This window comes from Podospora anserina, chromosome 1 (assembly GCF_000226545.1).
Source record: "Podospora anserina S mat+ genomic DNA chromosome 1, supercontig 1".
Classification (NCBI taxonomy): domain Eukaryota; kingdom Fungi; phylum Ascomycota; class Sordariomycetes; order Sordariales; family Podosporaceae; genus Podospora; species Podospora anserina.
In genome coordinates this window covers 593,762-620,032 of record NW_001914859.1, presented here as the reverse complement: position 1 = coordinate 620,032, position 26,271 = coordinate 593,762, and the positions used below count along the sequence as shown (strand labels likewise).

At 52.6% G+C, this 26,271-nt stretch overlaps 4 protein-coding genes across 4 annotated transcripts; 3 read left to right on the top strand and 1 right to left on the bottom strand.

The window, feature by feature from the left end:
- Positions 1 to 11,925: 11,925 nt before the first annotated feature.
- PODANS_1_1820 (uncharacterized protein) lies at positions 11,926 to 13,479 on the top strand (the record flags this gene model as incomplete). Its single annotated transcript, XM_001912339.1, has 1 exon — positions 11,926 to 13,479. One exon carries the CDS (start codon positions 11,926 to 11,928, stop codon positions 13,477 to 13,479), a length of 1,554 nt encoding a protein of 517 aa, XP_001912374.1.
- A 2,379-nt stretch (positions 13,480 to 15,858) lies between these two features.
- PODANS_1_1810 (uncharacterized protein) lies at positions 15,859 to 17,643 on the top strand (the record flags this gene model as incomplete). The annotated part of the gene is made up of 1 exon (XM_001912338.1): positions 15,859 to 17,643. The coding sequence occupies one exon, from the start codon at positions 15,859 to 15,861 to the stop codon at positions 17,641 to 17,643; it is 1,785 nt and encodes a 594-aa protein (XP_001912373.1).
- A 1,651-nt stretch (positions 17,644 to 19,294) lies between these two features.
- Positions 19,295 to 21,366, top strand: PODANS_1_1800 (uncharacterized protein; the record flags this gene model as incomplete). Its single annotated transcript, XM_001912337.1, has 4 exons — positions 19,295 to 19,616; positions 19,682 to 21,048; positions 21,133 to 21,213; positions 21,274 to 21,366. The coding sequence occupies 4 exons, from the start codon at positions 19,295 to 19,297 to the stop codon at positions 21,364 to 21,366; spliced, it is 1,863 nt and encodes a 620-aa protein (XP_001912372.1).
- A 755-nt stretch (positions 21,367 to 22,121) lies between these two features.
- On the bottom strand, positions 22,122 to 23,371 carry PODANS_1_1790 (uncharacterized protein; the record flags this gene model as incomplete). Its single annotated transcript, XM_001912336.1, has 3 exons — positions 22,122 to 22,616; positions 22,681 to 23,173; positions 23,241 to 23,371. 3 exons carry the CDS (start codon positions 23,369 to 23,371, stop codon positions 22,122 to 22,124), a joined length of 1,119 nt encoding a protein of 372 aa, XP_001912371.1.
- Positions 23,372 to 26,271: the final 2,900 nt, after the last annotated feature.

Here is a 26,271-nt window from a genome sequence, read left to right as displayed (position 1 = left end):
CAGCAACAAGGCCGGGGCGGAGCCCAGTCGGGAGGGAAGCGGGAGAAGAGCGGGTGGTGGAGACCGAGAAACGGCACGGCCGTGTCATGAACGTCGAGGGGTTGTAGGGGAGAGATTCGAGCTTTCTCCAGCCTTGAAGGTTTTGCTCTCGGGCGGTAGGAGCCTGCCCGTGTTCTGGGACAGCGACTGAAATCAAACAAAACGACCGGCACAGGCGAGTCCCGCTGGCACAACAAGGTTGTTGTTGCCGTCGACGAGGATGCCCAAGATAGTATACACACAAGACGGGGTAACGTCAAGGAAACAAAGCCATGGCATGAACCAATTGGCCTCTTGGAAGAAGACAAGGACAAAAAAGCAAAGACGCGGCGGGAAGACATCCCCGGGTCTAGGCTCGGGGAGGGAGTGCCGGCATATATAGCCAGAGGGGGGGAGAACGAGAAGAAGCGAGGCAGGAGGAGACTGGCGACGCATCAGGGACGTGGTACTCTCTGTCAACTTTGACAGAGCTTCCTTGACAAGGAAGAGGAACAAATGAGAAGGCGAGATTTTTTTGCTCAGAGGAGTGGCAGCAGCAAGAGAGATGGAGGGTACCGTCCATGTACTGGGCGTCGGCAACTGCCCGGCAGGAGCCCATGCAGAAAGGTACTCGGTCCACGATGGAGGTGGAAGCCAATCTTGGAGGCAATACTTAGTTGCAGCAGATACCCCCGTACATCGTACCTCGTAGGGTATTAGCTGCTCAAGCGGACTGGAAGGGGGCTTTGGTTTTGTTGCGCACCCTCGACGTGAAGTGGAACGCCAGACAAAGACAACAAGGTGCACAACTGCAGAACCCATGCACATTAGAAAAACGACCCATAGCTGCAATTGCTTTGGTAGTTTTTTGTAGCCAGCCAAGCGTGCCGGTACCAGCCAAGGGGGGGTGTACCTAGAGTGATGGCCTGCCAGGGGGGGTGTTGAGGCAAGGGCCCTTTTTGGGGGTATTGCTGCATGCTGGAGAGGGGGGGTGCAGCCGTGAGGAATGGATGCCACCGGGGGTTTAACCCCAAGAAGTGATTTTTGAAATTTTATTCGAATGCTTTTAGAGTGCGCCAGAAGCGGGCCCATGCGTAGTGATATGTTTCCATGGCTGTACATTCTGTCCTCAATCTCACGCTTCAGAGATATCGTTCTGTTTTGGCCTTTGGCGAACGTCGAAACTTTTGCCATTGGTGACATGGGTTAAAGGGACGGAGCGTTGCCAAGCCAAGCTCCCTGAGGTCTGGACACGCTGCAGCACCCCGCCAAAATCGCCGAGCTTGCGCGAGCGAGGGGTGATTTTGAGGCTTTAAAAAAATGGGCTGGACGGGGATGTGGAGGCGTGATCCACCAGAGATTCCGTCAAGAGCACATGTACACTCTGGTACTGGGCCGTACAAAATGCGTGGGCAGGCTGCTGTTCTTCTTGACCAGTAGCAGTCAGCGGGGGAGTACACTTGGATCGCCGCGCCTGTCCATCCCCAGCAACGGGGGGGAGAGAGAGGCACGCGCTGGTTGTGGTGAGAGCTCTCCACCGTCAGCGCTTGCGCCTAACAAGTCTGCGCTTGCTGTTAGAGCACAGCATGTGGCCAATGAGCGCCCCGCCGTGGGCCAGACCCTCTATCTTCCTTTGGCAATCAACTCGCTGTGATAATCAGAGGCCTGCTGCTGTGTTGGCGGCTGCTAGAGATACCTATCACATGGCGGAGGGACTCGGAATGCGGCCATTGGCGTGAGTTCTGTCCGCTGTTGAGCAATCATATTCGGAGCTGGTTGCTCCACACCGGCCAAGGTTCAATCGACAACCGGGTTGTGGGCGATCGATCTCCCGGCCTTCTCGGCAATGACCGGCTTGCACTTTGTTGCTGATGGCCTTGTTCAATGGATAGAGCCGGCAATCTTGTTGGTGAAAGCTCGCGTTCGCTGTGAACACAGGTTGGAGGTTCATATGTCATTAGTCATTTGCGGAGCGCAGGAAATCCGACGTTGACAAGCGACGAATCATCGAATCATCAGATGAACACCGCGGCTCCAGGTGTGGAGGTCTGGAACGGAGAACCGTTTGTTTTCTGGAGTACTTGGCGTTCCTTTGACGATCCACCCCACGGTCTCTACAACGCTGGTGTTGCAGTCGACATCCAATCCGTCGGCGGTGATGAAATTACCTGCCCGGAATGCACACCTGGGGGAGCACGGCGAGGGACGGGGCCGGAAAGACTCGAAACGACATGCTGCCGGCCTTGGATATGTATGGCACGGGCCCGACATGGTGAAGGGACATTGGTGCTGGAGATTCAACGTTATCGACTACCTCTTTGGGAACCGGCCTCGGGCGAAAGCCTTTGATGGGCGGGGGAGAGCGGGTACAAATTAGGTCAAACAGGGTCTACTCCTTGTCCGAGATGGGTCCTAAACCCTACCGTCTTCAAGGATGTCATCGAGGGTGGTCCAACGGGAGCCCACTTGGCCGTGAACGGAGAACGGTCGAGCCGGCGATCCATTGCTCCGCCAATTTTGGCAATACGGAAGCACGGGCCACAACATCATCCCGTCGTTAAAGAGGTAGGTCCCCTTCAAAGCACCCTCGGTTGTCGGGATAACCCACGCAGCGAGATGTGGCTTCATCATATCATCCATCTTTGCGTTGGCGTGCTGGCAGGCGATGTTTGACGTGGGTGTCGTTAGGGCAGCCGACTATAGTGACGACAGTTGACGTGGGCTTCGTTTCGTCCTGTCTTTGTGGATGGGGGCGGGTCCATACTGAGGGTGAAAGCCCCAACAAGTGTCGATGGCCATCTCTCATGCAGGTACGAAGTGCCCGGCCACTGCCGTGATGACGGAAAGACACCTTGCATCCGAACAAGATCTTGAGCGGTCCGCGTATGCTGGCGGCCGTGTAGACTAATCGGGGTCGAGCAGATGCGCCCCCTGTTGTATAAACGGCTGCCACCCGAAACGCTGCTAGTAAGGATTGGTTTGCACCTCATAGTTGACATGCTTCAATTCGGTCAAGGCCGTCCTGCCATGCCTCGGTGAGAACAAGGCCTGGTTTAGGGCTGGCTTCGTCATGCGCTGTCAATAACATTCTGCGACGATACCGCGTGTCGACGATCAAGTTTTGAGCCTGGTGAACTCTTTGATTTGAGCATAGCCCCTGTTATGACCCGCAGCGCTTGCCAACTATGGACATCGGGATCAAACTATGCCCCTGCTCAGAGCAAATGCCGTGCAGAAGAGACAGAAGAAAAGAGTAGGCCGAAGATCTTCAGGTCCGTAAACGACGAAGGTGGTTGCACGATATCTGTGATGTTGACGAACCGTGGCTCTCCTGGTTGGCGAGAAGAAAAAGACACATCTTTCTGCTCAGGAGACAGTTGCTGGCGTGTTCAATGTTCGGGTTCGGTACGCGAGAGACTGTTGTTTCACCACGTCTCGCTCAGGGACGTCGTCAAATTCGACCGCCCTACACGGGCCGCCATGTGGACCAGACGTCACAACGGCCGAGGAGAATTCGGGCCCCTACAGGCCGGGGGAGTCGAGCCTGACCGAAGCCGAGTGCTGCTGAGCCTCCGCAAAGTTGTTGCTCTCAGGGGCAGCATCCACTCGTAGAAAGGATCAGGATCAGGTCATTGTCTCATCCCTGAAGACATCAGAGTGGCAGTGAGTGGCAGCATCATGGAATTCGAGTCCAAAGCGTCGGACTGGGGTGCCGGCCAATGTCCAGTCTCGAGCAGAAGAGCCGAGTTTGGATGGCCAAGTGTCAACCAGTCGGCTGAGCCACATAGGTATAACTACTCTGCTGGGTGTGATGTAGGTGCAAATATAGCACTACATTTGTCGCATATATGATAAATCTCAAGACAAGGTCTAATGGTGTGTACATACCTTGGTGAAGCTGGTGACTGTGTTTTGTCAGGTGGGCCCACCTGGCACAACTCATGTCGCAATCCAACGGAGCGTCCCGTTCGTTGCCGTTCAATGGCGTCGAAGCAGGCGCCACATCGTTGGCGATCCGGAAGGGCGCTCACCGGCGGCGAACTTTCTTATTCCCCCCATAGTTCGCGATGTGTGACCTAACGGATTGCGTGACGATCTCCCGAGTGAAGACGACTTGCTACACGCATCCCCACAAAGCTGGAAAACATCCCGCGCCGTCTCTCTGACGATGAATAAATTAGAGGTATGTGGTGTGTATATGAGTTGGGGTATGTGGGGATGAGGTTGCGGCCAGCGATATGCCAAGAACCATCCCGCACTCACCCAACGTCTCTCCTTTCCCATCCACCGTCTCCCAGTAGACACATGTACTTTCTGTGACTTGTACAAACTGCTATGGTGCTGGCGTATCTAATTCGGGCTTGTCATGACGGCGTTTCCGCGAGACGGGATGCGTTTTGAAGCGTTGGCACACATAGATATCGTGATGCCTTGCTGATAAGAAATTTGTAAAAATAACAAGGCTGCAACTCCTTCTGCAGCTAAAACCCAAGTGTTACATCAAGAGGACAAGAAACACTTGGATATTGTGGGAGCAAATAATTCTTTCGGGCACTCAGTCAGAAGTTAGTTTAAAGTGCTCTTCCACTCTGCCGGCCCGGTTATTAGGGTTCGCTGAGTGTCTGCGGGCTGAGTGGTCTGTGCTGCCTGCCTGTTCTGGTGAACTCGGGACGGAAGGCAGTCGCGAATAGGTAGGTTCACTGACGTGGGATGATTGAGTACCTACCTAGGTACTTTACTTCGGTTCTTCAGAAAAAGCAACGACAAGGCCTTCTAGAATGCACACCCTGCTATCTCGCACTTCTATTTCCAGACTTGCACTACGCCAACCCCCATGGGATTCGATATGTTATCGTTGGGATCATGCTTTACTACAACGCTGCAGCATCCTCCTCGCCATCACACGTATAATGGCAACCTCTTTTCTGCGTGCCCAGACCTCATCGGGCCGGCATATCGTCGGCAATGTGTTGACAAGAAATATTGACACCTGGTTCGAGAAGAGCCAGCCAGACACCCAGAGCATCATCGCCCTGGATTGCCTTGGGTTCAGCTGTCCAACCGGGCAATGATGAGCATTGTGTTCGTGCAGCACGTCACTGCTACCTCCCCTTTGTCGACCATTCATCCGGAATTGAAATTCTCACCAGAGCCATGTTGCTGAGATTGACGCCGGTCTCAACCAAGGGCATCTTGGCCCATCCCGCGGTCCTTGTTGGAGTGCGCTACCAGCACGCGCAGAACCGATATCAAGCGGCACACTAATAATAATACTGCCACCTCAGAGCCGAATCGAGGGGTTGCAAAGTTCTTCAAGCTCTCTGCGACCGCCCCTCCCCCCCCCCCCCGCCACGCACTCGCTCATTTCTCTGACTGCACGCAATGCCGTCCCATGGCCATGTCCTGTCGACTTGCAATCCACCCGCATCTGATGCATTGTGTACAAGGGCCCGCTAACGTCATAGCGACCTCGGGGCAGCAAGTGGGAGGGGTTGGCGCGGGCATCGTGGCTGTCGTGGTGCTGTTGGGTGGTGAGATGATGTGGAAGAGAATTCATTCGCTTCTGCAAATTGGGGAGCACCCAGCAAGCGAAGGTCTGCTGTGATGGAACAATGGAACCCAACCCCCGGCCCGGAGAGCATGGCTCGGGGAAGCAGCAGTGCAGCTCCGGCAGATGCGGTCGATCTGGATGATGCGCATTCAAGGGCTTTTTTCCTGCGGCGAAAAGTGGCATTTTTCTGGATAAACTGTGAGACTGCCTCTCAGACCCCCGGGCTCCCAGACCCCCAGGTCCAAATCCAGGCTCGGCGTGGGTATGCCCCGGGCATACAGGCAGGTAATATCGACATCTACCACAACTCGAAAGGCGGGCCATCCAAGCGGGGCCATGATGTCTAATCTTTTCAGCAATTTATCTCTTCTATGACGCCTTTCTCCTGCATATGCCCCGACGATGTGGTTGCATCATTACCGTTTGGTGCCTTGTTCTGGCGTCGCTGATGCAAAGCACAGGGTTCAGGATAGCAACAGCCTGCCATTATCTCCTTCCTCCAGCGTGGCAAGCAGATAATGCCAAAGAGCTCCCGGGATCCATGATCCTTTCTTTTCCCGTGCCGTGGACAAGGCCGCGCATGTCACCGACCCATTACCGTACCGGTCCGACTGAAACCCGGCCAGCTTTGTCTGTTCAAAACATTGGATATGATCCCAGGGCAGGCCTGCCTTGCTCATGATCAAACCACGATTCGCACAGTCTGACTGGCGGTCAAGAGGCGAATTGATAGGCTGTTCCGCGCGCATCATCCAAGGAAAGACCCCCCAGCTCACCGACACGCCGCCAAATCGACAGCCTAGAGTCAAGAGAGTCTTGGTCATCCTCCTCATCTCGTCTTCCGTTCTCCCGGCATGTCCAAGAGCACCTCAAGTCACCATTTGTCAACAGCCGTCGTCCGCAGATGGGTCAAGACACCCCGAGAGCGCAGCCCAACCAGCGATAAGCTGACTCCGAGAGCGGACAGCGGCAAGCGGGCCGTTGTCCTGTCGTGCCATACCGCTGTGGCGAGTCCTTCCCTGATAACGGCTTCGCTACCACTAGGCCATCAAGCCAGTTGCTATCTGGCAATGGATAAGGGAGGGTCTAAGACTATGGCGAGCGACTGACGATCTGCTTGGGAGCTCCCTAAAGTATGTGTTTTGAACGCTATGGGACCGTTGGGACTAGGAACGTCGAAACCCTCCCCGGAGTCCTCAGACGCTTTCTACCTGACGGCAAAGCTTTCCCTGAAAAGTCCTTGGGGCTTTGATAGTCACGAGGACTGCTGCAGACGGCGAAACACCCCGTCTTTCCTTTCTGGTTGGCCGATCTGGCTTCAGCTTGGATGCAGAGCACATTTCCTGTCCAACTTCTTCATCACCAACGGACGCCTCCCAGTGCCCATATGGGATCGACATGGCTGGTGAACTTGGCCGCGGTCACCGGGCTTTGAACCTCTGCGGTACGATTATTGCCACCGCGACCCCTCTCTAGTTTGTGTCCGGACGCTGATTATGGTAACAGAAACCCCGCCTTCTGGGAGTTCTAGATTTCCTCGGCAGCGGCAACGAGGACGTATGAGGTGATCAGTCACATCGACGAGGCCCTGCCGATTGCGGGGAAGACACCAAGGGTACTTGAAGGTACTTGGGAAAAGCGCTCTGTCAAGTTCAGGTGATGGACATGATCAGAACACAGTCGTATCGGGGAACACGAAGTTGTCATGTTGTGTGGTCGCTGTCAAGTGCTCTTCTCTACCAGAGTTCAACTTCCCCTACGTGGCAAGCAACCTCGAGAATCTACACACCAAGCACAGAGAAGCAACAGTGTGTCGCGCATGACGTGAGAGGATGAGTCTTCTTTTCAACATACAGCTCTTCGTATGTCAGACGTGTGCGGCGTGCTTCTTTCAGGATCAAAGCAGTTGGGCGACGGTGTGACGGTCCAGCGATAGGAGAGGGTCCAGGCACTCTCTCGGAGAAAGCGGCTGCTTAGCTTGGGAATGCTTTATATACACCCCCCGAGCCCCAACGGAGGATCATGCTGGGAGAAGGAAGGCTCTAAGGATACGTCGATCCCAATTCGTCAGGCACAGAGACGTGTTGACAGGAATCTTGGACCAAGTATTTCACTTCAGCCGATGTCCCGCTAGCTCCAACATCACCAGTGGATTTGCATTGTGCGCGAAGGAGCAGCCATTCGGAAGCAAGGCAAATGCGGAATACGCTTTTGAGGCGGGCTGCGGTCCTTCCCTCCCCGAGGGCAAGCATCTGCGAGGTCTGGGCTAGGATTCGCGGTTGAAATTCTCACCAATTAGAGAACACAATCTGCTTCTGCCTCATCACTCTGCCTGCTATCACTTCGCGACGAGTTCCTTGTTTGGGAGTAGATCGGGACTCGAGAGCGACCACTCATGAGTGACTGGTTATGTCATCGGTGGGTTCAGACAGGGCTGAACTACCACAAGTCATGATATATCTGGAGTCAGCGCTGCTGATTCATAGAACCCATCAGATAAAACAACTCTACCACCATCCAGGCTGCCACATACCTCTGGTGTGTCGCCCACCAGGAGTCTTCAAGATTTAGGACTTCAGACATCCCGAGAGAAATTGGTCTCGCTTCACACCAGGGGCCGGTTATAATCAGAGGACTAGAGCTTGTTCTATTTCTCTGTTTCAGCTTCGAGACGACAACATTGCCATGATCTATGGAGAACGGCGTATCCCCTCCGCCACTAGGATTCAGGTCAGCTCATCATCAACCATCATGGACTGTCTACCTACAAGTTTATTCGGCCTGTTATAAGTTCTCTGGGCTCCAGGGCCGGCACCTAGTCATCTGACATTGGCAAGAAATATTAAGCAGTAGGCCCATGGAAAGACTTCTTAGGACTTGCGTTGGCCAGGATAAGCCCATGGGTGAGCCGTCGTCCCAGTGGACAAACAATGCAAGCAAGTTCCTTTACGTCTTGAAGAGCTATATGCTCTTTGACCCTCTTGATTGTTGCTTGTTGCAACTGTATGATTCCTTCTCTTTCGCAGCTATTTGCTACCTAGTGGTAGCTTTCGTCGCGATCTGAAGGACGGGAGAACTATGAAGGGGGAAAGCTTGCATCCAGACCTTTTCCTCATGGTCCATTATGCAATGTGCATTGAATGCGCATTATCACAGCTCCTTTGTCCCTCTCATCTCACATCTATCTCTATTTTCAATTTTTATCGCCGACGTCACCCATGGCCGGGGCGATGCATGGAAACCGCGGAGGGCAGGTCAATCAAGTCCAACGTTGGGTGTTTCAACTGCAGCAACCAAGTGTGCTGGGCCAACGGTCGGTCCAATGATACTCTATCTGCTTGTGTCTCCTTCTCTATTCCTGCTCTCGTTTAACTCGTTCCAGCCACCGGCGAGATAGCGAGCCGTGCAAGCCGTTATAAAGCTTCCACGAAGAGGGGGAAAAGTTCTTCACCGGCTGGCAAGGGGAAGGGCAGTGTTTTGAGCATCCGTATCAGGCAGGGAAGGAGATCCGGCCACCGCCTTTGCTTGGGTCATCTTCTCAACTTGGGACTTGACCGCCCACCCATCCATTCTCGGCAGGGGCCCCGGCCGGGTAAAAGCCCCACCTTCACCGTTGGTGTTCACCGCCGACCGAGAAGGAAGACAATCCGTGGATCCTGTCCCGCCTCCTCCCCCGGTTTTCTCCACCCCCAGTTCGCATCCTAGAGCAACGCGCAGAAAAGAAAAAAAACAGAGACAACACTCAGGATGCTAGGAGGACAAGATGCGGGGTTTTTGGCTCAAACTCGGGTCGTGCCGTCGAGCCGTGGCGGTGACGCTCATGGGAACAGCAAGCAACATGTTTGGAAGCAGACAGATCGAGAAGGCGGCGGCGGCGGCGGATGGGCGGCTGGGCGCGCAAAGAAGCCAACCAAACTGCAGCTCGCCCACACCGACACGGCGCAACCCACAACGACAACACCATATCCGTGTGGAGGGGGAGGAGCTTTGAGGGGTCCGAGGAAGACGAGGGGAAGTTATCGCACGTTCCCCGGTGCGTTGTGTGCCCGCCACCGGCTTCGGCGGTGCGGGGTTCCTTCAATGTGTTCGTTCCACCATGGCACCTCAATGCTCACCTCCAGGGGCAGATACCGCCGTCGTCAGTTCACCACAAACGACGCCTCCGGATGAACGCGCAATCTGTGCAAGGTGACGAGAACGGCGAGTAATTACGGAGTAGTGGTACTTTGACCGCTCTTGATGAAACCATGGGGAAGTTCCATGTTTCCGGTAATAGTATTAGCAATTGAGAAACACTGCTTGGTCGGCTGGCTAGACTCTTGTCTTTGCTGCTGCTGTATGAGGTGTCTGAGCTGTCTGAGCTGTCCTACATTGCATATACTCCAGGAAGCGGAGCACCTTCCTGTTTCCTGCACGGCCATGTTGTCTCTCTCTCTTCTCAAGTGTGCAAAAAGAGAAGCGTTGATTTTTTTTTGACTTTGTATTCGGTCGTTTTGAAGATGCGGTCAAACTTTGCAGTTGCTAGCAAGCGGAGACGTTGGGCTTTTGAAGAGAGCGGTGTCATGGTCCCTGGCGGGCTAAAAACAGCAAGAAAACAAAAACGGAAACAGAATCCAACCCTAAAGGACCCAAGCGCGTGCATGTTTCACACGCCAGCAGCCCAAAGAGCTTTGCTGTTTTGCAGAGATCACCGATCCCCGTTGCAACCGCAACCGGCCATCATTTTCTTCACCTGTTGCTACAACTAGTGCCATCTTGAAGAAATCGCGGGAACATGCTGTCGGAGCCGGCAGATCCACCCGTCGAATCATGGATCGCTGGCGCTATCGACTCTTCTGTAGTGTAGTCAGGGGGCCAGATCTTTTTCCATCTTTTTCTTCCTTTTGCTTCTTGACCGCCGGTATGGTCGGATATTCCGAGGCCGGGTTGAGCCAATTTTTGTAAAACGTCTGGCAGGGTGCTGGCGGAGCAACCGGCGATGGCTACACACAGGAGCATACTTACTATCTACTATCACTGATACATATCTTCAGCACTGGCCAGCCATGGCCATTGTAGTCAATCCATCTGTGCTGCAGAAGCACACGCAAAGCAGCAATTACTTACAGCAGCTGATGGCTGGCCTTTGTCCAATCAACCCGGACTGTGGTGTGGCTGACGAACGCGGATTCGCGGACGCAGACGGCTGACTGGCTGGACACCACCCCTGTCGCCCCCTCTTTTCTCCCCCACACATGGCGCCCATCAACTGGGAGTGAGGCTGAATCAGTGGCTAGGCGTTCGTGCCTTGGTGCGTGCGCCAGCAGGTAGTACTCCGTAGTGGCCCCTCCTCCCGCCTAGTGCTTCTTCCCTTTCCACCCAGGGACCCAGCAACACGGTGGTGCGCACCGCCGGGAACGAAGATCGAGGGAAGCATCCCCATCAGATCATCCCACCACACCCATTTGAATTCCTGGATTTCCCCTCGTCTCCTCTCCTCCTCCTCCTCCTCCTCCCCCCCTTTATCCTCTCCTTGGCCATCCATCCATCCGTCCATTTTACCGGCCACACACACCACCTACACACGGCCACCACCACCACACCACCCCTCTCCGACAGCCCAACCTACACCAACCACCTCCCCTCCTCTTTACTCATCACAACATCCGTCACAGCATCTCAGTCGCCCCTTACTTCTGCGACCACCCATTAACAATTACCACCATCAACCCCGCGCGCGACCGAGACGGGAGACCCGATCAACGAGGCCCGCGCCCGCGTCTAATTATCCCACACCCGCGCCGCTCGACGTCGAATTAGACATTTTGCAACCATTCAATCAATCACTTCCCCTCTTGCCCCCCCCGCCCTTTTGTTTGTTTTGGTGCCTGCCCTGTCCACGCTTTTTTCCGTAGCTTGATTGATTGATTGATTGACACGGCATTATTTCCCTCTCTCCAGTCATTATTACTTGGTGTCATCTGGGGGCTGCTGCTCGGTGGATTCGGAGGAAGACGAGAGAGAGAGAGAGAGAGAGAGGTGCAAGGCCCAGCGCTCGGGGCAAAGATCGCAAAAGAAAAAAAGAGGGGGAAGTTTCTATTTTTCTTAGTTTTGGCACTGCGACCATCAGATGCATTCAGCCCCGCAGTCTCGTCTTGTTCTCCCTGTTCCTTTTTGCTGGTTTTGTCGTTGTCGTGCTTGAAAATTGAACCGCGCGCAGCGCTGTTGAATTCCGGAGGATCCGAAAAATCGAAGACGACATTCAGACGCGGCAGCAACGTCATCTTGGGAACTCCGATCATCGACTTTTCCCCGCATACTGGGAAAAAAGGAGAATTGCGCAAATTGGGCAGTACAAAAGGAAAGAAAGAAGGAAAATGTTGCCAGAAATGACGACCGTTGGCGGTGGTGCGGTGCTCAATAAAAAGCTGACGAAGGCGAGGGGAAAGATGGTGAAGCCAATATTGAAGACAGCGAAGAACCTGAAGCTGTCGCATTCGGAAAAGAACTCGCTGGATCTGGATAGAGGGTGGGATGAGCAGTCGATTGAGCAGCTGGAGAATGGGGAGTGGGATGAGAAGGCGTTCCCTGGTGGCTTATCAGGAGGAGCAATGGGTCTGGGTGTCGAGAGCAACGTGGTGTCTGTTCCAGGCGGCGGAAGCAGCATTCGAGCCAAATTCCACCACGGCCGTACGCCGTCGCAAGCTTCTACTGGCAGCGGTCCTCGCGGAGGAGCTTTCATCCATCCTTTTGCGCAGGCCCCGCGGACGTCGACGCCACCCTTGTCATATGCGAACTCGCTTGCTTCGTTTGACAATACCGTTGCGAATACCATCAATAGCACTCACAACGAGCGCAACTGCTCCCCCACTATTACCGAGAACGAGGACGACTTTGACGATTTTGACTCTCCTGCGCAATACCATAACCACAGCCATAGCCACTCCTCTGCCCCGCCACCAGCGTTATCATCGCAGTCAAATCTCTCAAATCCCCGCCGACCATCGCTCCAGAGCCAGCGCACCGGGTCATACACCGAGGTACCTTCCAAAGCGCCCTCTCTCCGCATCAATACGACAGGTGGCACTTCCAGGTCGGCGTCAGGTGCGACTGTCATTTCTCGACTTGCGAATGGCACCATCTCCACGACTAGCCAGTCCGATCTGCAGTTGACAAACAGCGTCAGCGTGTCCTTGGGCACCACTCTCGACTCGCCAACCGGCAGTATCGGAGCCGGAACAATCAACAACTCATCTTCTGGCGCCACTCAAATGTCGCCTTTGCGCAGCTCGCTCGACATGGCGAACTTTCCCCGACTTCGCAGCCGCTCCGAGCTGGACACGGCTAACCGCGCCGAAAAGATCCGAGCCGCTCGCCGCAAGTTTGAGGAGCGCGAGAACATCAAGGAGGAAAAGTACGACCGCGAGATGATCAAGAAGAGGGAGCGTAGGGACACCAAGGAAGCGAGTCGCATCGAGAAGGGAGCCCCAGCCCGTCCGTCCATCCACCGCAAGAACACTGGGAACAGCCTTAGCAATGTTATTTCTCCCCCCGCATCCACCTCCAGCGGCATCCAGGCTGTCTTTGGTAGAAAGGGCGCTTCTTGGACCGAGGGCACGACCGTCAGCAACTCTTCGCGACAGGACCTTGAAGGAGCCTACACCTCTTCTTCCGCTCCCCAGGTCGGCGGCGCCATCAACAGGCGCCACACCAACTCGCCGAGCGGCGAGGAGCAGATACGCTTCATGAGCCGCAAGTACGACAGCGTTCCGCTCGAGACGCCGCCCGCCTTCGGCCCTAATGTCGACGCTGTGCGGTTTGAGCAGACTCGGCCGCGAAGAGGGAGCGGCCCCAAGCGGAAGACGCAGAGCTACTGGGCCGGGTTTGTGCTCTGGCTGAGGACGAAGCTGCTGAGGCTTGGTGGCCGGTAAGGGCATCTCTAGGACAGCAGGGCTTACTCGGCATTATCACGAATTAGACCGGGCACAGTCTACAACTACTACAACAAGGGGGCGAATCTATCAGCATGGCCAGGAATGACAAGCATTCCAGCAGCAGAGTTTGTCTCTCGACTTTCTCAGCCTGGACATCTTTTTTTTCATCACGTCATTTGGCTTCCCATCAAGGCGTTTAGGAATTGGGGCATGGGGCACAGGGAAATATCAGCTCTCGAAGCTGAAGGCGTTATTGGTTTTTTTATACATCACATTTTTTATTTTGACCCTTTTCACTTTCTTACCGTCGTTTACACACACAACCCCGGAAATATGGACAGCATGGATTTGCTTTTGGGAGGAACAGTTCGTGCGTTACATCGACACTATTACACACGTTTGGCACAACATTGGGCGGCGGCGGCGATATCTCTCTCTCTTTTTTACTGAAACTTCAGCGAGTTGTTGTTTTTTGCGCAGCTATTAGCGAAGATTCTCGGCATGGCAATGGGGAAGGGTAAACAAGGGAAAGGAAAGGCATCATTCGTTTTTTTGGCTTGACACGCAACATCCGGGGTTGGGTGGGTTTGTTTTTTCATCACACCACTATCTATGATGGTGGTGGTTTCTTCTTTCTTTCAGGATTCAAGGAAAGGGGGTCTGGATAACAGGCTGGCTGGCTTTTGATGACTGGGGAATTTTTTTTTCACTTTTACAGGAATGGATAGAAAGGGTGAATCGGCAAGTCTAGGATATGCTGTGGTTTAACAGCGTTTTTTCTGATTTTGCAACTGGCGCTGTACTTGTGGAACTGGGCATCGATTTTGTTGATGCTTAGTTGCAGGTCGGCAGGGAAGGGATAAGATATAGATAAGAGAGGTATTTACCTACATAGCTTTCAGTGGTTTCGAGCTTTAGAATAGGCGGAAACTTAAAGCAGAGAGACGGCTGGGCGAGAAGAAAGCCTCGGGGTTATTTAACAATTTTTGGGATGTTCATTTTTGATGTGGTGATTTTGATATGGTGACACGAAACGGATATGCTATAGTTGCACAAAATGGGATTTAAGCTTGCGGTAGGGCTCTGTTGGTTGTTGAAAGGGATGGATTTAATGTGATTGGTCTACAACGTTGCTACACCACGACGCCACACGATGATGATTCTACCCATGGATATCACTGTCGGAATGTTAACTTGACACTACAGCATGCTGTGCTTGTTTGCTTGTGCTTGTTTGCTTGTGCTTGTTGGTGTCTTGATCAGGAGGCATTGTTTGAGATAGAACAAGGAAAAAGATGCCGAGGTTCATGGTCGATGTGGGTACCCCTCTTTTTAACGGGAGCGGTGGCAGGTGGTGTCTACGGTGGTATTCGTTCGCCTCTGTCTCAGAACCTCTTTTGCCCTACAAAAAGCGGCCTTGGTATCATTAATCCGGCTAAAAGCCTCGTACTATAGCTTTAAAAGCGTATGAGTATAAAATAGTAAATAAAATATAGCTAAATTAAGGCTTTTATATATATTATAATTTCAAATAAAATAAAATAAAGGAATAAAGTAATATATACAGTATCGATAGTACTATAACTTGTATATATATAAATGTAACTTTAACTTTATATATGTATATTGCTATAGGTCTAACCTTACATTTAGTACATATATACTAATACTATTACTACTACTATTACTATTACTATTGTTTTGATTATTATAAATAGTACTAAAAAATGTAATAAATAAAACCAATTTTTTTACTAGTAATTTTTAGCTTTTATTATATTTAGAAGCCTTTTATAGTATTAATATAGCAAAGCTTTTTCTATATGTAGCTAGTCGGGCATGCTTTGCCGGGCCTTTAGTGGGGCCAGAGAGGTTTTGAGACAGAGGCGAACGAATACCACCGTAGTTGTCCGTCAGTGTGTCTTGGTCAGCGTCTTGAACCCCTGGTTCCAGACGAGCCATGGTTGGTGAGGTGGTAAGGTAAGGGAGTTTGGACGAGAGCAAGACGAACAGTCAGAATAGGAATTGATATCACAGCTGTTGTCGGTCTGTTTATTTTTCGACTGGGATTCTCAAATCGACGTCAAAGCCATCCAACTCGGTTAGGATCTCGGACCTGTTGCAAAAACCCGTTTGACTGGACAGCAAGTGACGCCGTTCAAGGGCCCCTGTCATCCGCATCTCACCTCACCCGATTCCCCAGCCCAAGAGATACGGGCTGCCTTTGTCTGATTTGCCATTCTTATCAAGACGGAAAACAACAGTCAGCAGTGTCAGCAGGTAGGTTACTTGCATGAACCTGTTTCTCGAGGCTTAAAACTGACGGGTATTTGCAGATTGGGGTCAGCCCAAGTTTCTGAAGCTATCACTGCCCAAATGGCAGACAAATTCGCCAACTACCCCGGCGCCAAAGAGGCACCTGCCGCTGCCCTCGAGTATCATCACGAAGAGGACCACAACCCGCCGCTGAGAGGCTGGCCTTTGGTTATTGCCTCCACTCTGTTATCCAACTCCTCCGTCCTCCAGAAATGGCTCTGGAACAACGCCAAGTTTGGCCAGCCCAAACACGCCCCCGGACTCGACAGCTCTGTCCCCTGGCGCGTCAAACCTGATGTTGCCCCCCTTGGGGAAACGGGCCCTATGCTGCCGCTTGAGGAGGGGTACCTCGTCACCCCCAAGTCGGCCGACTGCAAGGGCCGGTTTAATTCGATTGCTGATTACCATGAGCTCTACAAGTCAGGTCAGGCTACTCCCCTTGATGTAGTCGAGGCGCTCCTTCCTCTTATCAGGAGAGACGTTGGTGACGAGGAGAGCAAATATGCTGTTGCGTTCATCGAGTCCAATGTCGATGAGGTGCTTCAACATGCCAGAGAGAGCACGGAGCGGTGGAAAGAGGGAAAGCAGCTCGGCATTTTGGACGGTGTTCCCTTTGGCGTCAAGGCCGACACTGAAGTCAAGGGGTATGTCTCGACCATGGGGATGAAGGTCGACAAGACGGTCGCCTACTTCAACAAGCCCGAACCGGAGACGTGCTGGCCCGCGTTGAAGATGCAAGAGCAGGGCGCGATCATGGTGGGCAAGATGAACCAGCACGAGATAGGGATGGACACCACCGGCTGTAATCCCGTGACAGGGACAGCAACGAACTGGTACAACACCCGTTACTTCCCCGGCGGCTCCTCCTCCGGCGCGGGGAGCGGTCTCTGTGCGGGACTGGTGCCGGTGGCAATCGGCACCGACGCCGGAGGCAGCATGCGCATCCCCCCTGCCTTTTGCGGCGTCTACGGCCTCAAACCAACCTTTAACCGCACCTGCTCCCGCGCCACGTCCATGTGTGTTGTCGGGCCCATGACATCAACGGTAGCCGACCTGACCATCGCTTACCGTGTCATGTCCCAACCTAACCCCTCCGACCCAGGCCAGAACCTTTTGTGTCTGTCCGTCCCGCCTTCTCCTGGGTCGAAGAAAACATTGGGTATCTGCCGCGCTTGGATCGCCCGTGCGGACCCGGACGTGCTCAAAGTCTTCAGCTCCTGCGTTGAATACCTCACCACTGTCAAGGGGTACACCGCAGTCGACATCTCCCTCCCCTATCTGAGGGAAGGGCAGCTAGCCCACGCGGCAACCTGCCTCACCGAAGCCGCAACCGAGGCCTTCGCCCGTAATCCCAGTAACTACCTCGCCCCCCTCAACCACGCCAACCGCATGCTTGTTTCCGCGGCGACGCACACCCCAGCAACGGACTATTTATCTTATGGCCAAATCAGGCACGTCATCATGGCGCACCTGGCCTGGCTGTGGGAGCAGCACCCAGACATGATTGTTCTCACGCCTACAACCCCGATAGCAGGGTGGAAGATTTGTGACGGGGACGAGGCGTATGGGTGCTCGGATGGGAATCTGAGTATAAAGAATATGACCTTTGCTTGGGTGGCTAACACGAGTGGTTGTCCGGCTGTCACTTGTCCGGGGGGTTATGTCGAGGCTGAGCAAGGGGAGGGGGTTTTGCCTGTGGGGGTGATGGGGATGGGGGAGTGGGGGGCGGAGGAGCAGTTGCTGGGTTTTGCGAGGGATGTGGAGGGGTTTTTGGAGGTGGAGGGGAGGAGAAGGCCAAAGGAGTGGGTTGATGTTGTTGGGTTGGCGAGGGGGAAGGGGGAGTAGTAGTAGTACATGGACACTGTCACTCACTCATACACCGATTGTTGATTCTGTGTTATAATAGCTAGTTTTGATGAAAGTTTTCTATCTTGGCCAGCTGCCATGTTTATCACCCACTGTCACACGGAATCGAGATGTAATTCCCAGCGGGTAGGTATTGTCTACTGAGAAGAGGTAGAGTCCGTCTCGTCCCTTCCCGCGACCCATTCTTGGTACAACCCTTCGGTAACGGTTTCCGTGATCGGGAAGTCCACGTCAAGTTGAGGGTTATCGCTCCCGAGATCGCCGTTTTGGTAGCCCTGTGGCGCATCGTTTTCCTTGTCCATCTTGGTCTGTGGTGACTGAGATGTATGGCAGCAGGGGTGAGTGATTGGACCTTCAGCTAGAGGTTGGTGGGAAAGACTTACGGTATTCAGTGGTCTAGATAGAATTCAGGAGATTTGGATAGATCCGGGTCAGGCAAGCTCAACGGTATAAGCAGATGGTGAAGTGTGCTTTTGTTGGAAATGGGAGGTGAGAATGGAGTGATATATATACTCAGCTGAGACGACGGCCCTGTCGATTCCCGTGACTAATGGATGGTCAGTTACTGGATCGCAGGAGGCTTGGTGCTGAATGTTGTTGTCTGAGTAGCAAAACAAAGACAACAGTCTGGCGCTTAGGATCCTGGAGGATCGACTTGGAGACAGCCAAGTAGTCGCTTTTCGAAGCTCGCAAGGCAGAAAGTGCCTGGTTAGCTCGACTTCCAATACCCAACGTTGGCAAAAATCATCGCGCAGCAACCATATGGCACAAAGGGACACTGTGGGACGGAGATCACTGGTGCTGAAAGTGAACCAAGGTCAATACCCAATTCATCACCAATAACATGATCCGTCCCAACCTCAGCCGCAAAGCCCTGGCCGCAATAGGCATAGAAAATCTACAGGATACGACTAGCTCCAATCATAACGGCGTACCTATCGAGAGACTCACTCGCCAAGTTCAGTCGTTGTGCTACCAGTTCTTGGGAAGCTAGACTCCTGAGGAGATCTCTGCTTTGGCGAGCTCGAGGCTGGTTGGGGAGGGGGCGAAGCATGCAGGGCAAGTCATAAACATGATTCGGCGAGTTTATATAGGAACTCTATTTGAAGAAAAGAATTGATATGCTTTGCCGCGGCCTCCGAACTTTCATCAAAACCCCAGCTTGCCTCCGCCAACGGGTCGTTCTTTCCAGTTGCCTTGTTGTTGGAAACTTCCTAATCGGGCAGTGGGTTAGGGTTGTGAGGTTCAACCGAAGAACTCATCTCTATTATAGATATTCCCAGCTTTCTCTGTAGAATCCTCACATCCATCCATTTGACCTGGTGTCAAACAATGCAGTTCCCTCTTACTCGTAGTCAACGCTACAACCCGACGCCCGGAGCTGGCGCCCGTTATGTCGTTGCACGGAGCCGCGGCCAAGCCAGTCCAATCGGCAGAGTGGAGACACGGAGCTCACGGGCAGGGGAACTATCTTTTTTCTAAGCAACCTTCGAAGCTCCAACCTTGGCATCCCGTCCCACGACCACAACCCCACGATATACCACCCCTCCAACGGCCAACGATATACGCCCCCTACACTCCAATCTCGACCCTGCGCAACCCCAATTGATTGCTCAGATACTTAGAAACTATGTCGCGGCTTGCGGGCAAGATGCCCAAGCTGGCGACAGCTCCCGGAGCCCGGCCATCCTCCTTCCCCTCTATGCGCCCCAGCAGAACCACCAGCACACCGTTACAATTCCGCCGCCTCGAGTCAACACAGCGCTTCAGCCCCCCTCCCTCCTCTACTTCCTCCTCCACCACCACCAAGAAACCCTCCAGCGGCCCCTCCTTCAAGGGCCAACTCACACAGTCCATCACCAAGCGCATCCAGCGCGAAAGAGATGATCTCAAACGCCTCTCCCACATGCGCCCCCAAAACAGCCTGGGCAGGATGATGGGCATGACCTTTGGTACTTGCCCCCTTTTACCCCCTATATCCCTACCATCATAACTTACCCTCCCTTCCTACCCACAGTCCTCTTCACCGTCGGCGCAATCTCCTACTGGTGCGGCCTCAAATACCCCAAAGAAGCCGACCCGGCCTCCACCCTCCCCCTGGCAGCCACCAAACCCCCCAAGCACAACCTCAACCCCGCCCACCTCGAGGCCGCCTGGTCCGACTTTGTCGCCATCGTCGGCAAGGAAAACGTCTCGACCGCGGACGACGTCATCTCCCAGCACGCCACCTCGGAGTGGTCCACCCACCGCGCTGCCGACGACCAGAAGCCCTTTTGCGTCGTTTACCCCGCCACAACCGAGGAGGTGTCCGAGTTGATGAAGGTGTGCCATTACAGACGGATTCCCGTGGTGGGATACTCTGGGGGGACGAGTCTGGAAGGGCATTATACCCCGACTAGATCAGGGATATGCATTGATTTCTCAAGGATGAACAAGGTGCTCTCGTTGCACAAGGATGACTTGGACGTGGTTGTCCAGCCTGGTGTAGGGTGGGAGGATCTGAACGAGATGCTCGCGGAGCAAAATTTGTTTTTCCCGCCTGATCCAGGGCCGGGGGCGCAGATTGGGGGGATGATTGGGACTGGATGCTCGGGCACAAACGCGTACAGGTACGGGACGATGAGGGAGTGGGTTTTGAGTCTTACGGTTGTCATGGCCGACGGGACAGTCATCAAGACGAGACAGAGACCAAGAAAGAGTTCGGCGGGGTATGATTTGACGAGGCTGTTTATCGGTAGTGAGGGCACACTGGGTTTGGTGACGGAGGCGACGCTCAAGGTTACGGTTAAACCTGCTAGTGAATCCGTCGCTGTGGCATCGTTTGGGTCCATCAGAGAAGCGGCCAACTGTGTCGCCAAGGTGGTAGGGGAGGGTGTCCCCGTTGCTGCGGTAGAGATTCTAGATGACGACCAGATGAGGTTCATCAACCAAGCTGGCGCTACGTCCAGAAGCTGGAAGGAGGCGCCCACTATTTTCTTCAAATTCACCGGTACCCCCTCGGGGGTAAAAGAGCAGGTGGCCATCGTCCAAAAGATCACCAAGGGCAGCGGCGGCAAGTCGTTTGACTTTGCCAAGGACGAGCAGGAACGGGTCGAGCTCTGGAGCGCGAGGAAGGAGGCGCTCTGGAGCACCATGGCGGTGAAGAAGCCCGGGGACCGGGTGTGGACGGGGGACGTGGCTGTCCCGATGAGCAGGCTGCCGGACATTATTGACCAGACGAAGCAGGATCTGGGACGGTCGGGGTTGAAGAGCTCGATTGTGGGACATGTCGGGGATGGGAACTTCCATATTATCTTGTTGTACTCGGATGCGGAGAGGAAGTTGGCCGAGGAGTGTGTTCATCGGATGGTGAAGAGGGCTGTGGAGATGGAGGGGACTGTGACTGTGAGTTTTTATTTATTTATTTTTTATAGCTTTCTGTGTTGAACTCTGGAGGGATGGAAAAAACTAATGCGGTTGAATCAACAGGGCGAGCATGGTGTTGGGCTTGTCAAGAGGGATTACCTCCCTCATGAGCTGGGAGAGAGCACAGTTGATGCTATGAGAAAGGTAATTTTTCATCCTTTTTTACCATTTGAAAACAAGATCAAATGCTGACAACCCCGACAGATCAAGACGGCATTCGACCCCCTCTGCCTTCTCAATTGCGATAAAGTCGTGCGCGTCGAGAAGCCAGCGAGAGGGGAGGTTTCTGAATGGTAAATAGGCAATATAAAGAGAGAAAATAACAATTAAATGTACAATATATATCTCTTGAAAGTCCATCAAGGTTTTGGGGCCCTTGTATAGACATCCTAAGCAGCAGTCATGCTTGTTGAGATGTTTTCCTTGTTGAAATTTATTTTCTTGTTGCTATCCCAAAATACTCTCAAAAAAAAATCAAGAATAGAAAAAGACGCCATATTCCCCGACCAGCCTCATCCCCCATGACAAGTTGAACCCCTTCCATACCCACCTCACATATATATCCAGCAATCACAAGACAGAAAGAGAAGGAGATAATGATGATGGTTTAAACAATGTAAAAATGAAAATGGGATATCTTTGTGTTGACATGTGTGCATGGTTACAAGTCTTGCTCCTTCTCTCTCTCCAGAACCAGCCTATCATTCGAGGTAAGACAAGACTCCCCTTCAATTCTCCCCTTTCTCCTCCTCCTCCTTCTCTTCCCTCACAACACTTGCTCAATTTCATAAAATGGTCGTTAGTTCTGCTTCCCCTCTCTGGTTGTCGAGAGAGCAACACAAAACGTCAAAAAGCAAAAAAATAAAAGACGAAAAATAAATGCTCGCTTCGCTTGATCCGATCGGTGTAACTCTCTTCTTCTTCCTCTCTATTTCCAACAAAAAGATGGATCAACCGTTCCGATCGGCCTTTATAGAATTAAAACACAAAACAAAATTTGAACTCCCTCCAAACCAAAAAGTAACAAAAAAAAGGCAAAGAAGAAAAGCCATTTAGTCAATCGTCATTCGACTTGGCAGTGGTGGCTTCTGATCGTTCATTTGGTACGAATTTGCGTCTTCCTTCTCGGGGTCGGAGTATCTCGGCTTAAGAAGGTGGTCCTTGAGCCCGGCGCCAAAGTTGCTCATGCAGACGAAGCCGTTGATGATGGTCAAGATGATGAGGAGAATGGTCAGGACAGCAAAGGCTGTCAGCGACTTCTGGACGGCTTCGTAATCCTGTTTATGACCGGGCTGGTAAATGCGGACGAGCTTGAAGAAGAAGTAAGAGAGCGCGCCGAAGTACAAGACGATGGTCAACGTCACTCCAATCTTGTTCTCGCGCTGCGTAAAGAAGGCGGCGCATAGAAGGATGGCGATCGTGATAGGAACCGCCGCCACTTGCAGGCCGAGCTCGAAGTTATTCTTGGTGTTGTTGACAACGACCAAGAACTGCACAGTGAAACCCAAAAAGAAGAAGAAATCAAACTTCAAGAGGGCGATGTAAATCTATGTGTCCGCGTCAGCATTCGACATCCATATCGTCACTAGTGAGACGAGATCATGAACCTACCTGGTAGTGAAGGAACCGCTTCTTCATGCGGTAGTCAGCACCAATCTGCTTCAGAATGTCCCAAGCGAACTCGCGGTATAGCTGATAGGCGATACAGGACATGGCGACGGTGACCACGCCCACGATTGCTGGAACGGCTATCAAGAAGGGTTTGGACAGCGCCCAGACAATGTTCGAATCACCACCTTTATCGCTGTCCTTTAGGAGTAAAGCACCCTGCAGAATATCCAGTGACTTTTCAATCTGATCAATCTGGAGGATGGTGTAGACAAAGAGTGCCAGGTTGGCCACACACAGCCCAATAATCTGAATCGTGTTCTTCATCCGCAGTGCGTCCCACGCCAAGACCAAAACGTAGAGGAATCCGAAGATGAAGAGCGCCAAGAAAGTCGGAATCGTACGGTATCTCGATTGTAGCCTTCGTCGTTGTGCCTCATCTGGGATTTCGCCTTCTTGAAATTGAAGGCCGAACTGGAATCTCGCAAACACATAACTGCGGTTGAAGTGTTAGCATATCGGATCAAGGGTCTCGTCGCTGGCAGCAGGAGGGCGAAACACACCATTCAAAAGCCACGCAAATTACAGCCTGTAGGCCGACGATGAAAAAGAAGAGCTTCGCCCATGTGTTGCTGAGGAAGTCCGTCGAGAAGAGCTTTTGTTTTGGCCGCGCTGGCCCGACTGTGGAAGCCATCACTGGAGGGCGGCTGTCTCTGAATCCGCTGTTTGTTCCGTCAAAACTTGCGATCGCGATCGGCTGCGAGCCCGAGCCGGCCAAATACGACCGGCGAATGTCTCGTTGGGAAGCCAGGACGGCGGCTTTGCGAGATGTCTGGTTAATGGCTGAATTGAGTTTTGTGACTTGTGGTTTGGCGTCGATGGTCGGTGGGTCGAGGGAGATTGAAGGGCCGGCCGGTCGAGGGGGAGGGGAAGGTAAGAAAAAGTCGTGGTCAGTCGGGCAGAAGACGCCTGGTCTCTGGCTCGGGGGTGGTCGTCGAAGGTGGTGAACCTGCACACTCACAACAGCGAGCGGTTATTGTTCACAGGCGCGAATCTTTTGGCGATTTGAAGAAGTGTTGCAGCACCCAGGAGACGGGACTGTTGGGGCAGGGGGTGTTGTGCTGCGAGTTGTGTGTCCACAGAGAGCACTCTGAAACACTGGGAGGAGTTGAGGTGTTCGAGGGTTGGCAATGCTTCAGGGAGTGCAGGCCAAGAACCAACGGGAACGGCCGGGGGGTGCTGAGGTGGTGTCGTTAGGAGAAGCGAGCGGACGCGTTGCTTGTCGGCGGTTGTCGAAAATCAGACTCGGGCGCCAGAACAAGACAGGTATCGCAGGAAGAAGGTGAAGATGAGGAGAAGAATGATTAAATTACTGTAGAGATGCAAACGACTGATGGAAAAAGAGGGAACCTAGGGCGTGGAATGTCGCTCTGTTGCGAGTAGGATTGTGGTTTGCAGGTGACTAACCGGGGGGGCAGGGGAGACGACTTTTCGCCAAACAGGGGCTAGTTCGCCATCAGCCTCTCCCGCCAATGCTCGATTTTGATCTGCTCCGAGGCTGTGCAGCTGGAATCTCGCCTTTTCGACACAACTTCAAAAGAAGTCACTGATCGAGATGGTGATGTCTTTTCTTCGATAGTAGCTCTCAGTAATCATGGGCACTCTTTTTCCTATCTATCATAGTTCTAGGGCGGGAAAAGCCAATCTCCAAGCATCGTAACCGGCCCAGCAAGTTGGCCCGTTGGAGCGCCCACAAGGCTGCGAGCCATGTCTCACCAAACCCTTGTGGCTGCAAACTCAAGTTCGAGGTCCTACCAATTAATCACCACCATTTCCACAGCCGCAGGGCACTTTTTCACATTCAACGTTCTAGATTTTATTCTCCTATGTAGACGGGATACAGGGCCACCACAATCGTCGCTTAGTGTAGCTTTCCCCAGGTTATAGCCCAGTCGGCTCATTTAAGCCCATTCTGCCCTGCGTTACGTTCGCTTGACTGATGATGAAGTGCACACTCAGACAATCTTGAGCTAATTCTACTTTTCTCCCGTCTCACAAGACTTGCAACTTGGAACAAATATGAATCCAAAAGTCTCCTATTTTTTCTCTCTTCTTAAACATCTAAACATCGTCCAAAATTCCATTTACATTACCTACAACTTTGATAATCCTCAACCTTGACAAAGTCACTGATATCCACCATGTGGATCCAGGGTCTCTTCCCGCGCATTTTGCATCGCTGGGGGGGAACCACCGCCCCCGGATGGACCCGCTCTTTTATGCTAAGCCACACATCCATCTTCAACTCCCGCTCTCCCACCTGCCATTCTCTCCAGCACCTCATCAACCGATCTATCAAATCAGAGAAACAATGACGACAGGATATGTAAAAGATCAACCGATGCTTTGAAACTGCCGACCCTCCCTTTTGTAGCATTCTTGATATGCAAGAGTCGGCCTCTCCATGATAGTCCTCGTATTCCGCCCCCCGATACCGAGCACTGTGCACATGCGAACCAGTTCGGTGTCTAAACTGAATGTTTGATCCCGTCGGCAAGATACATGAGGCTTTGCTATGGGCAAATCCCGAACGAACGTTTGAGGCTCATAAAATCAGCCCTGTTACCTACCTAGTTAGTTGTATAGTCAGCAGCAAAGACATGCCCCTCAGCAAACATGAACATCTGAAACGGCCCCCTCTCAACATCATGTAAACGTTAAAAAATCAAAAATATCTCGACATTTAGCAAGGTCGCCATACATAAGCCATTTGTCAACTCTCCATGACGTTGGCCTCCTTTACAGCAGGCTCGCATTGCTTCCCGTTCGAGGTTCGGAAGCCTCCTCCAGCAACGTCAGCTGCGCCGCTCAACTGCAGTGCCGGGTACCCCCAAATAACATCGTTTTTTCTTTTCCTATGATCGATGTCACAGGTTTAGAAGCATGGTTATTACCTTAACAGACGGACCACAAAAAAGTCTGGTTGGCGTTTGGCGGGAGTTTGAAGAGAGGAATTATTCTCCGTCTCCGGGTTGGGCCCCTGAGCTTTGCATGCTTTCCACATAATACAGATGAATGCATTGGATAAATAGTTGATGAGACCGCAATTGGAGCACAGCAATTGAGCCTGAGAGATTTCGCAAGGGAGACGATTTCATATCTTGTATACACAACGCTATTTTCTTCCAGCGTCAATGATGAAGAGTAGTATCTATGAGGTTGAATGAAACAGAAAAAGAGAGACAGACACCTGTAATCGGTGATAAACAAAAACCTCCCAACCGAGCCTTCCCATGACAGTGTCGTAGTTGAAAGAATCGTGCCACCCGCTGATAATGAATTTCTGGTGCCTGTTGTTTTCTATGGATACACAGTAGCACAAGTCTTTGTGGTTCCGCCATTACCATCCCCCTATCCTTTACCCCTTAGCCGTTTCTTCCCAAAAATTTCCCATCGCTTTCCTCTATCTTGACATGTAATGCAATGATGATGATTATCGGTTTTGTCTAGTCAAACAAACCACCACACACACAAGAAAAGAGAATTAAAAAGAGGGAAATATAAATCCAAAGAAAAAAAGACCGTGGCGTGTGT